Source organism: Phoxinus phoxinus (genome assembly GCF_949152265.1).
Source record: "Phoxinus phoxinus genome assembly, chromosome: 20".
Lineage (NCBI taxonomy): Eukaryota > Metazoa > Chordata > Actinopteri > Cypriniformes > Leuciscidae > Phoxinus > Phoxinus phoxinus.
The window spans coordinates 31,436,278-31,449,399 of NC_136895.1; the positions used below are offsets into that span (position 1 = coordinate 31,436,278).

The 13,122-nt window shown below is 43.0% G+C and overlaps 1 protein-coding gene across 1 annotated transcript in view; it reads right to left on the minus strand.

The window, feature by feature from the left end:
- The window catches only part of LOC306988520 (uncharacterized protein), a 37,929-nt gene that overhangs the window by 13,121 nt on the left and 11,686 nt on the right, over window positions 1-13,122 (minus strand). The window contains exons 2-4 of the mRNA XM_079593572.1: window positions 11,230-11,916; window positions 2,643-2,684; window positions 1,821-2,495 (exon numbers count right to left, since the gene is read on the minus strand). Of these exons, the coding sequence (XP_079449698.1) occupies window positions 1,821-2,495; window positions 2,643-2,684; window positions 11,230-11,916 (1,404 nt within the window). The remainder of the gene's footprint in view (window positions 1-1,820; window positions 2,496-2,642; window positions 2,685-11,229; window positions 11,917-13,122) is intronic.

Sequence of the window (13,122 nt, forward strand, 5' to 3'; positions counted from 1 at the left end):
ATTAGTGGAATTGCACTAGCATGGTTTAAATCATACTTATCTGACCGTTATCAGTTTGTAGCAGTAAATGAAGAGATGTCTTATCAATCACAAGTTCAGTATGGCGTACCACAAGGCTCAGTACTAGGACCGCTGCTGTTCACTCTGTACATGCTACCCTTAGAAGATATCATTAGGAAGCATGGCATTAGTTTTCACTGTTATGCTGATGATCCTCAGCTCTATATTTCTTCACGCCCTGGTGAAACTTACCAATTCACAAAACTAACGGAATGCATAGCAGATATAAAAAACTGGACCACTTGCAATTTCCTACTACTTAATTCTGAAAAAATAGAGATTCTAATTATTGGACAAAAAAACGTCCTCACGTAATAACCTAGAATACTGTCTAACAATTAATGGCTCCTCTGTTAAGTCTTTGTCGTCGGTTAGGAACCTGGGTGTGCTCTTTGATATCAATCTTTCATTTGAAAGTCACGTGTCTAGTAAATGTAAAACCACATTTTTTCATCTTAAAAATGTATCTAAATTACGTCATATGCTCTCAATGAATAATGCAGAACAATTAGTTCATGCGTTTATGACCTCAAGGCTAGATTATTGTAATGCTCTACTGGGTGGTTGCCCTGCACGCTTAATAAACAAACTACAGCTAGTTCAAAACGCAGCAGCTCGAGTTCTTACTAGAACCAGGAAGTATGACCATATTAGCCCCGTTCTGTCAACACTGCATTGGCTGCCTATTAAACATCGTATACATTTTAAAATATTGCTGATCACTTACAAAGCACTAAATGGTTTAGCTCCGCAGTACTTGAGTGAGCTCATAACACACTATAGTCCTTCACGTTTATTGCGATCACAAAATTCCGGCCAGTTAATAATACCTAGAATATCAAAATCGACTGCTGGCGGTAGATCCTTTTCCTACTTAGCACCAAAACTCTGGAACAGTCTTCCTACCATTGTCCGGGAAGCAGACACACTCTGCCAGTTCAAAGCTAGACTAAAAACACATCTCTTCGGCCTAGCATACACATAACACATTATAGACTTCTATAACTCAATGTTAGGCTGCATAGCTTAGGTCAACTGGAACTGGGAACACTTCCCATAAATCCTGATGTACTTGTTACATCATAAGAAGGATGGCGTCTACGCTAATATTAGTCTCTCTGTTTATCCCGAGGTTTACCGCACTCCGCCGGATCCAGGCCGTATCCAGATCTGATGAAGGACCTGCGCCAACTAGTCTCTCCCCTGTGAAGGCCTCCTTTCTTTTACCTCTGTACAGATAAACCGTTGTCGGGAAAATTTCGGTTCGCATGGCTACGCAGATGCAACAAATTATTATTTTTTTTTTTTAATTATACATTTTTAAGGCCAAACAAGTAGTTTGTTGAGGGTTGATTTGTGAAGAAGGACTACACGACTGCGCACATATATATTAAATAACATATTTTCGCAGGTTTGCGTTTCTGAGGTTTGCGCAGAGAAAAAGGATAATCGTTTGCACCTTCGAACCTATTTCAAGGAGTGCGTTCTCGAGACACCAGGCACTTTTTTTGTGTGGATGGGCAGCCGGAGCGCGTTAAGGGTTTTCTGTTAGAACGGTGTCATGTTAGCGGCCCCTAAGTTAATAACTAATGATCTTCATAACTTTGCTGTTACGGTAAATTCTATTATCATTGTAAAGCTGCTTTGAAACAATCCATACTGTTAAAAGTGCTATATAAATGAAGGTGACTTGACTTATAAGCTTATTACTGTATTCTCACAAATATGCTTTATTCAGAAAAGTAAAGGAATCCACTCACCCAGTGTCTTGATCTTCTCCTGCAACTCTTTGATTACATTTTCTCTCACACTGAGTTTCTCCTCTAGTTCAAGTCTGACTCTCTTCTCTTGAGCTCTCATATACATCTGAAGTGAATAGGGTTCAGTCTTAATGGGGTCTATACAATCCAGCATCTTTGAGACCTGTCCGGAGTTTCTATGGTCCTTTAACACCATCACACTGTACCAGCTCCCATAGAGACTCACGATGCTCTGAGATTCTGCAGATGCTACAAAATCTGCCGCTCTTTGGTCAACAGTGAGATCAGCAGTGAAGAGCACCATGAAGTGCTCACTGGAGTTAAATATTCTTTTAATCTTCTCCATTTCTTCTTTTTCTTCATTAGTAAGTGGACCAACAGGAGTAACGAGGAAGAAAGCATGAACTCCAGGATCACAGAGAGACACACAGCGGAGAGTCTCCCGCATCACTTCCTCCTCTGAGAGCCGAGTGAGAGCTGGAAGCTCTATTACAGCGATCTGCCGTCCATGAATCTTCTCCTCTTTCTTCACACACACACTGCTCTTTTCTTTCTGATGGAAAGGTTTCTTTTGTTTATTTATTGTCCCTCTAAATATTTTAGACACCGTGTTCTTGAGTGTTGTATTATATCCACACAGCACAATGTTCAGCTTTGTTTTTCCAGAAGTAGTCACTGAAACAATATTTAGAGACAGTAGATTCAGTTCAGCCTTGGTACCAAATGTACACTTCCTTAAACAACGACAAAAATATTATATTGTAAAATTGAAAAACATTCTATTATCAACTGAAGGCTTCATTGCAATAGTTTATGACTTACTTTTTGGGTGAATACAGTCTGGAATTTGCTCTCTTGTACCGACTGTAAAAAGAAAGTATGGATCTATGATAGTGTACAAACAGACTGTGTGCACTCACAATACAGCCTTTACAGGAATAGTTCATCCAAAACTGACAATTCTATCATCATATACCCACAAATTGATACGAACACATATTAGTGTCTTTTTTCTACTGAATACAAAAGGGGCTTTTTTAGCAGAAGTCCAGGCTGCTTTTACCACACTACAGAAGTGGAATGTTTTTTTTTTTGGTCACATTTATGTTCAGTTAGTTTCGCTTTAATGGACTCTTAGTTTGTTTATCTTGTCACCTGTCCCCTTTTTTTCTCAGTTTCCCATCATTTCATTCATTGTCTCCTAGGTTACTCACTACGTTCTAGTTTGTTTGTCATCAGTTCCTTCATTTGTTTTTTTTTTATTATGTTTTTTTAACTCTCTGCCTGTCCCGTGTCTGTCAAGGAGGCTGTTTTTTTTTAACTCTCTGCCTGTCTTGTCACGGCCTAGGAGGCCATCTCTTGATCCATTGCCTGTGATACCCATTTTTTTGGCCCTATCTCTGCTGGCTCCATTCATCCCTTCAGGTTCTCCTATGCTGTTCAACTTCTCCGCCCTTTTGTGTCGACCTTCTGCTTCCACCTTGGCTCATCGCTCCCTTAGCTCCACCTGGGACTATTGTCCTTCCAGCTCCACTGGGCTTCCTTGTCCCTCCATATCAGCATTGGCCATTTGTTGCTCTGCCTTCGCCATGAACTCTTGACCTTTATCTGTGAATCGTCCCCACCACCCTTTGGCTCCATTGAGCTTCACCTGAGTCTTCAGTTGCATTGGTTCCGCCTAATTCATCCAGCACCCTGGCTTCACCTTGGCTTGTCCTCATCTCCAGGACCTTTGGTGTCTCTCGGTCTCTTTAGCTCCACCTGGGTCTCCACCTTCAACAGCTCTGCCTCAAACGGTCATCTTACCTTGCATTCCTCAGCACAACTTGACACTGTGGTGGCCTTCTGGCTATATACAAACAAAGGAGTTCTTACATGTATCATGATTTGAACAAAAGCTTACTTTTTGAGCTTTACACAAAGCTACTTGTTGAATCACGAGGACCCGATTCAAATATACTGTACCCTGGGTCATATCCCAATCCCATTCCCACCTCCTCATCCCCCAACTTTTGTCTCATTCAACTGTCATCAAAATAAAGGGTGTCAACTGACCTACTGTCAAATGGACCTTGACGGGAAAAGTGATTTCCCACTTTTGTTCATACAAAACAAAACACCTGTATGTTCAGTTAAACAACTCTTTTTGGTTTCCACAGAGCAAAGAAAATATACCCAGGTTTGGGATATCATAAAATTGTAATGAGAGCAGAATTATAATTTTCCGACCCCATCAGCTGTGGCCTGCGCCAGATACTGGTAGAACGACATCTGAAGTTGCAAAGGACTCGAAGAAGAAGAGAGCAGAATTATAATTTTTTGGGCAAAAGTAACAATCTAACAACAGTATCAGTGATACAAAAAAAACAAAGTGCCTCAAGACTATATTTGTTACAGATCAGTCAGGCTCACACCAGCCAATCACAGCGCACTCCCTCACCTGAGTTCTAATCACACACACCTGCACCAATATCACCATCACCACCACTATAAAGACACACTCTTCACCTCTGCTCACTGTCCGGTCTCGTTCATACGAAGAGGACTACTTACCATGCTATCGCTAACCTTGATTCTCCAATGACCATTCTCCAGTCTCCACTCCAGCGTCTTCATCATCTCCTTCTCCAGCATCTCTTCTCTTCTCTTGTGCCTCCAGCGTCTCCATCATCTCCATCTCCAGCATCTCTTCTCTTCTCTTGTGCCTCCAGCGTCTTCAGTGTTCTTTGTTCCAGCCATCCATCTCACCCATAATCAGTCTCCATACCTGTAAGAAGAACCATTCCACTCATCGCCTGCACACCGCTCTCCAAAGTATCATTGTTCATATCACTTACCTGCTTTATTATCCATCTCTTGAGTCTACTTCCATAACAGAAGACCGGACCTTCTACAGAAAGACAACATCATGAGCACATCAGAACCAATCCCGGAAGATCCAGTTCCCATCACACCAGCTGTCACCACTGCCGTCATCACCTCGACCACTTCTTTGACGATCGGCAGTCCCATTGCTAAACCAGCGCCCTACTCTGGCTCTGCAGTGGATTCCTATTGCAGTGTTCACTGACCCTGGAGATGCAGCCGCATCTCTATACCACAATCGGGTATCGTGATTTATATAATGAAGATCGCATTTATCATCTCCCTGCTGACGGGGCGAGCGCTCTAATGGGCCGAAACCATCTGGAGCCAGGCTGGTACGGTAACCCAGTCCCTGACAGATTTCATCGTGCATTTCCGCTGTGTCTTCGGCAAGCCTGTGGGAAATTCGTCAGTGGGTGAGCAGCTTTGTCATCTTCGTCAAGGGAAAATGTCAATTCATGATTATTCACTCAAGTTTAGGAACCTTGCAGCAGCTAGCTGTTGGAATGAGCACTCGCTCCTCACCACCTACCGCCAGGGATTAGATCCCCAAGTGCAGCTGCATACAATGACTCCATCGGACTTGAACGCTTCATCAAACTATCTACCCACGTCACCAATCGTATGCAGTCATGTCTAGAAGAACACTTGGTTATGAACCCATGCAGATCGACTCTACACAGCTACCGTTTACAGCGCGGCAGAAGCGGCTGACCCAGGGGCTGTGTCTGTGCTGGGTGGCATATCATCTCTGCATGCCCCATTCGTCCTCCATGTCCTCTGGTGAGTGTATTTAAGAACCCCATTACAAATTTAAAACCTCTCACCACCACTGTGACTCTTACTGCTGCTAATGTATCTCTCCCAGTTCACGCCCTCCTTGACTCTGGGTCAGCCGAGAATCTAATCTCCAGAAGCCTCTGCCACCAACTCAACCTGTTACCGTGGTCTGGGGAACCACCTTATGTTCCAGCGGTCGACCATTAGTTCCGAGAGAGCGGGAGGGTCTGGGACGCAGCTCATCATCAGCTCCAACAGGCAGTACGCAGGTGCATGATGACAGCCAAACTTAGATGGTCCGAAACTCCTTCCTTCCAACCAGGTCAGAAGGTCTGGCTGTCCTGCAAAAAGCTCAGTCCCAGATTTATTGGCCCCTTCACCATCATCAGGCAAATCAACCAGGTCACGTACCTCCTCCGACTCCCAGCACATTATAGAGATCACCCAGCTTTCCATGTTTCACTAAACCTCACCACCCTTCTGTTTCTGTTTCCACAGAGCCTGGCCAGGCAGAGAACCCTTCCATCAATCCTCGAGGACGGCGCAACTTATCAGGTGCAGGAGATCTTGGACTCCCGGCATCCTCGAGTATTTGGTGGTCACCTTCATTTATATGGCGCTTTTAACAGTATGGATTGTTTCAAAGCAGCTTTACAGTGATAATAGAATTTACCGTAACAGCAAAGTTATGAAGATCATTAGTTATTAACTTAGGGGCCGCTAACACGTCACTGTTCTAACAGAAAACCCTTAACGTGCTCCGGCACATCTCCTTCACAAATCAACCGTCAAGAAACTACTTGTTAGGCCTTAAAAATGTATAATAAAGACATTTTTGTCGCGTGAATTATCCTGACAACGTTTTATCTGTACAGAGGTAAAGGGAAGGGAAAGGAGGCCTTCACAGGGGAGAGACTAGTAACACTTCAGGACCGCAGTGTCGTCGTGTCCAGTCGCTGGCCCTTCATCAGATCTGGATACGGCCTGGATCCGGCAGACTGCGGTAAACCTCTGGATAAACAGAGAGACTAATATTAGCGTAGACGCCATCCTTCTTATGATGTAACAAGTACATCAGGATTTATGGGGAGTGTTCCCGGTTCCAGTTGATCTAAACTATGCAGCCTAACATTGAGTTATAGAAGTCTATAATGTGTTATGTGTATAATAATAATAATAATATATTTATTTTGTATAGCGCCTTTAAAAGTAGCTTTCTCAAAGCGCTTTACAGACAAGCATAACAACAATTGAATAAACACAATGAAGATACAATAAAAAATAAAATAGAATAAAAAAAAATAAACACATAAAATCAAGTTCAGGTAAAAGCAATCCTAAAATAAAGAGTTTTAAGACGAGATTTAAAAGTCACTAGTGTATTTGCTTCCCTGATGTTGGCCGGGAGAGAATTCCAGAGCTTAGGAGCATAGACGGAAAATGCTCGGTCACCCCACGTATGAAGCCGTGTCTTCGGAACAACCAAAAGACCACTCTGTGAGGAGCGCAGATTGCGACGTGGTGTGTAGGGGATTAATAAGTTAGTCAAATACTGGGGTGCCAGATTGTGCAGAGATTTATAGGCCAGCAAAAGGATTTTAAAATCAATACGGTACCTAACAGGTAGCCAGTGCAGGGACTCCAAGACCGGGGTTATATGGTCCCTGGCCCTGACCCCAGATAGTACTCTAGCAGCTGAATTTTGAAGATATTGCAATTTATCCAGTGATGATTTAGATACCCCAGCTAGAAGACCATTGCAGTAGTCAATGCGCGAGAAGACAAAAGAGTTTATCAACTTCTCAGCTACCGAAAAGGACAACATAGGACGTAGCCGGGCTATATTTCTGAGGTGATAAAAAGATGTCTTAACTGTGTTCTGGACAAAAGGCTCAAATGACAGTGTGGCGTCAAATATGACACCCAGATTTTTTAATTTGGTCTTAAACTCCAGTGCAACACCATCAACAGACAAAGTAGGAGACCCAACCTTTCGCAGTTGATGTGGAGTTCCAAGGAGCATAACTTCTGTTTTTGAGCCATTTAGAGACAGAAAATTATTGGACATCCAAATCTTTATCTCAGCAATACAGTTAGAAAGATGCCCAACGTTCACTTGCTGACCCGGTCTAGTATGTATATAAATCTGTGTATCATCAGCATAAAAGTGATAGTTAAGGTTGAGCGATTGTAGTAATTGACCAAGTGGATAGATGTACAAACTAAAGAGTATGGGACCCAAGACTGACCCTTGTGGAACACCCGTATGAACAGAACCAACTTTGGACCTATAACCACCCATAAAAACAAATTGACTGCGGTCAGTGAAATAGGACTTAAACCAGTCAAGAACAGTCTCTGACAAGCCAAATACATGTTCGAGGCGATTTAGTAGTAGGGCATGGTCAATAGTGTCGAAGGCTGAGCTGAGATCCAAAAGAATGAGAATGGACGTGGAGCCGGAGTCGGAGGCAATCAGTAAGTCATTTGCGACCTTCACCAACGCAGTCTCAGTGCTATGTAATTTTCGAAATCCTGATTGGTGTGGCTCAAATAGTTTATTTTCGATTAAGTGTTTGTTTAATTGAGCTGCAACCACACCCTCCAGGATTTTAGACAGAAACGATAGATTTGAGATTGGCCGATAATTTAACAGATTACTCACATCAGAATTTTGCTTTTTTAAAACGGGAGTAACCGCAGCAGTTTTAAGTGCTGCTGGCACCTCCCCAGTTGACAGAGAGTCATTTATTATAGCAAGGACTGAGGGACATAAAGGACCAAAGCAGGATTTAAACAGGCCACCAGGCACGGGATCAAGTATGCAAGTGGTAGCTTTCATACTAGAAACCTGGTTGCAGAGCATCTCAGGTTTTAGCAAAGTAAATTTGGATAAAGGAATGCCAGAGAACCTAGGAGTATTAACTGTAAGATCGGCAGACTGCAAGGAATGGATATTTGTGCGAATATTGTAAATTTTCTCACTGAAAGATTTGAGAAACTCATTGCACAGCCAGTCAGATGGAGTCAGAAAACTGACACTATCTGCTTTAAGCAGACTATTAATTGTATGAAAGAGCTTCCTGGGATTGCTATGATTATTATCAATAATGTTTGAGAAATAGGCAGATCTTGCAGTTCCAATGGCTACTCTGTAGTTTGACAAGCAATCTATCCAGGCCTGGTGGAACACATTTAAACCAGAGTGCCGCCATTTTCGCTCTAATTTCCGACACATAGCCTTCTGTATACGCAAGTCACCATTATACCAGGGGGCTGACTGTGCATAAGAAACATTACGTGTTTTTATGGGTGCAAAGATGTCCAAGTTGGCTGTAAGGACATTATTAAATACTGAAATTTTATCCTCAAGAGGAGCAGAAGACATGTCAACTAAAGAAGAGACAATCGAGTTTGCAAAGGTAGCATGATCAATTGATTGCCATTTACGGAAAGAAATAGTTCGTGAAGTCTTTCTACTAGAGTGAAATGTCTCGATATTAAAAAGGATAGCTAGATGATCAGAAAGACCAGCATCCACAACTGAGAGATTAGAAAGAGATGAGTCATTTGCAATAATTAAATCTAGTGTGTGTCCTTTACAGTGAGTGGGGACATTTACAAACTGAGAAAAATTAAAGCAGTCCAAGAGTGATAGAAAATCCTTGGCCAAGAGACAGGCTTTCTGATCTACATGTAAGTTAAAATCACCCAGAATCAAAATTCTCTTAAATCTGACGGACAATATAGAAAGAAGATCAGCAAACTCGGACAGAAAGTCCTTATTCAGTTTAGGAGGTCGATAGATAGTGACCATGGCAGAATGGAGAGCAGAGTGAGTATCAGACACATTTAGAACAAGACATTCAAAAGTTTTAAAAGGAGGAACGGACACAGGGTGAATCTTGTATTGCAGTTTGTAAAGAACTATAATACCACCACCTCTACCTGTAGTTCGTGAAACGTCAATGAGTCCGAAGCCCGCTGGAGTCAGCTGATTAAAAAGAAAACCATCGTCCTGTTTGTGCCATGTTTCCGTGATGAAAAACAAGTCCAGCTTCTTGTCCATGATAAAATCCGCCAGCAATAGAGCTTTGTTGTTTACAGAGCGCGCGTTTAGTAGCGCGGCTTTTAAAGGGCTTGTAGACGCCGCATCACAGTAATGCCGCTCATACGGCAGAGCAGAAAAGTTAGTAAGATCAACCCCGGAGGAAGACAGTCTTGTAATCCTTCGCCGGCAGTTCAAAACTGGGATGGAGGACGACGAGGAAGAGATGTAACTTCGTCCTGTGCTCCGATGAATATACCGCTTGGGCCGCAGTAATCCAGCCCTGTCACAGTGGTCATAGGTGTCCCCCGACAGATAGTAGTTCCGCTTCAGAGATAAGAGCTGACGAGAGGTGTACTGTAAGGCCATGTTCGTTAAAGCCTCGTCTGCACCAGCTCCCAATAAGCCAATCTGTGAGTCCACAGAGCCGTTAAAAAGCAACCAGGCCAACACCAAGAAAAACTATTTCCCGGCAACCATGAAGAAAGCGCACCGCATCACAACGGAGAGAGAGAGGAGCGGCAGCCACAGCGCGCCAGCGTACCCTGCTCACCCGATCAACGAAATCCAAGTATGCTAGGCCGAAGAGATGTGTCTTTAATCTGGCTTTGAACTGACAGAGTGTGTCTGCTTCCCGGACAATGGTAGGAAGACTGTTCCAGAGTTTTGGTGCTAAATAGGAAAAGGATCTACCGCCAGCAGTCGATTTTGATATTCTAGGTATCATTAACTGGGCGGAATTTTGAGTTTGCAATAGACGTGAAGGACTATAATGCGTTAAAGGAGAACTCCGGCGCAAAATGAACCTTTGGTCTAATTACACATTGTTACCTAGTCAACCGTTATCTGAGATTTGTTTTCATGATTATCGAATGTAAATAGTTTTATCTCTAAAAACAGTTTAGCCTATAACGCTAGTATAACGCTAGTATATTGGGCATAGTGTAATGATAAATAAAAATCGCTTGTTAATACCACTAACAAGGCTCAAAATAGCCCCACACTAACACGGTAGCATAATGAGGGTCCCTACCTTCAAACCGAAGCATTGAGAACTTTGACATTGTCCAGACAGTTTAATAAGAAGATATTTTATACATACAGTCAACTTTGCGTATACAGGCAGAAGCCATGTTAGAAAAACAGCCTCTACCAGTCGATCTACGAACGCAGATCCTGCACCAATATCACCATCACCACCACTATAAAGACACACTCTTCACCTCTGCTCACTGTCCGGTCTCGTTCATACGAAGAGGACTACTTACCATGCTATCGCTAACCTTGATTCTCCAATGACCATTCTCCAGTCTCCACTCCAGCGTCTTCATCATCTCCTTCTCCAGCATCTCACTGCTCTCCAAAGTATCATTGTTCATATCACTTACCTGTATTCTGTCTCCACTCAGTGTTGTTAATAAAGTCCTGTTAACTTCATTGTCCATCTCTTGAGTCTGCTTCCGTAACAATATTCAGCCGCATACTGACTTTTTCAATGTCTCATGCTCTATTAAAAATGTATTGTTTTTAGAAGCCTTTCAACCAAAACAAAACAGATGAGTAAAATCACTAAATATAAGTCATGCAGTAGTGCTCCTCTTATTTTCTCCCTGTCATTCCCCGTCTCTACTACACTGTTACTATTAAAGCACAAAAAAAGTAGTTAATGAGCATATTCTTATGCCTATTATCTGGGGGAAAAATACTTTGACAAACCTCCTCCATCACTTCCTGTTTTTGTGCTCTCATTGAGTTTTCCATCCTCGTTGTCTACTCGAACTGAAACTCCAGATTTAATCGGATCTTCATCCACTGATGTTCCATGTCCTCCATCCTCATACATGTTACAGACGAGAAATTCTTCATGCTCGTCCTTGAGTATCTTCTCTATCCTTCTGAACATCTCAAAGCGCCATCCTGGATTCTCTGTATCAAACTGAAGATGTCTTTCTCCACACTCCTTTATTACATTTTTAATAGTATTATTCATTACCAGAGAAGTCCATTTTGATGTGCGTGACTCTTCATCAGTAGTCACCACTATAGTGTGTTTAATGGCCTTCACACTGAAGAGGTTCAGCACATATATCACTCTTTTCAGGTCCTCATCAATGAAGTCATTAAACTGCAGGACGAGTAAGATCGCATGAGGTCCTGGAGCAGATTGAGACACACACTCTCTCACTCCCTGTATTATCTGATTGTTTGGGAGATGTGGCTGGAGCAGGTAAGTGTTGATGACTGTGATGTGTCTCTCTTCCACCTCTCCACTGATTCTCTGACTGGGCTGATGTAAAAAGGACGGAGCTTCACAGTTAAATGCATCTGTATCCAGTATAGTGTTTCCCACCTTGTTGTTCTCTGATACATTCTTTCCCAGCAGAACAATCCTCAGATCACTCACTGAAAAAGAACACATACGGATGTTAGGTTTCCATGTTTTATGGGGATTTACTTAGAAGTAAAACAATTTAAAGTGTGTGTGTGGGTATGGGGGGGGGGGGGACCCACACACACACACACACATATCTCTAAAGTATAATCCCATTCATAGTAAAAAAAAAATTGTACAGCAGGGTGACTAGGAACATAACTTAAAGGGGTGTTTGATTATGATTTGACTTTTCTAACTGTAGTTAGTGTGTAATGTTGTGTTTTCTAACTGTAGTTAGTGTGTAGTGTTGTGTTTTCTAACTGTAGTTAGTGTGTAATGTTGTGTTTTCTAACTGTAGTTAGTGTGTAATGTTGTGTTTTCTAACTGTAGTTAGTGTGTAATGTTGTGTTTTCTAACTGTAGTTAGTGTGTAATGTTGTGTTTTCTAACTGTAGTTAGTGTGTAATGTTGTGTTCTCTTTCATAGGTTCACTCAACGCTGCGGATAGCGCAGTGGGATATTCTCTGAATGTGCCGATTGTCTGAAGCCTTATGGAATCACGCCAATTCATTGGCTGATGGCGTCCGCGCGACATGGCTCCGCCCCGACGCACTCACGTCGCGTCATCACATTCGCGCGCGCGCCATCTGCTCCTCAGATTTCTCTACCTTCAGAACGAAGCGGTCACGTTTGCCCTTCGCTCGTGGTTTTTCTGAAAGCTAACAACTATTACTAGGATTATTCTCGGCGCTTCTGCGACTGTTTAAGCGGAACTCTGTTTCTCCTTACGGTGAAGCTGCCATGGATTACAGACGCTGTACTCCGCCATGTGCTCGTTACATCGCTAACGACGACCCACACAGTAAGTGCGTTAAATGTTTGGGTTTTTCACATGCGCGTGAGGCTATTATAGGATCTTCTAAATGCAAATTCTGTGAAAATTTGTTGCTCAAAACCCTCAAATCGCGGCTCGCGGTCTTTGAGAGAGAATCATTCGTCTCCCCCTGCCGCGCTCCCGAGGCCTCTCGAGGATCCGCGGCTTGGGGTTCGGATGTAGAGCTTGAGGACGTGGAGTTCGAGCAGACGAGCCCCGCTCTTTCTCTCCCTCCCTCCCCTCGGCACGCACGTGGCATGCCAGTCGAATTTTCACATGATTATTTGCGCCCCAGCCCGGGAGCACGCGACGCGGTTTCTTTTGGGCTGGAGGATATACTTTTTACCGAGGCATCCGACTCA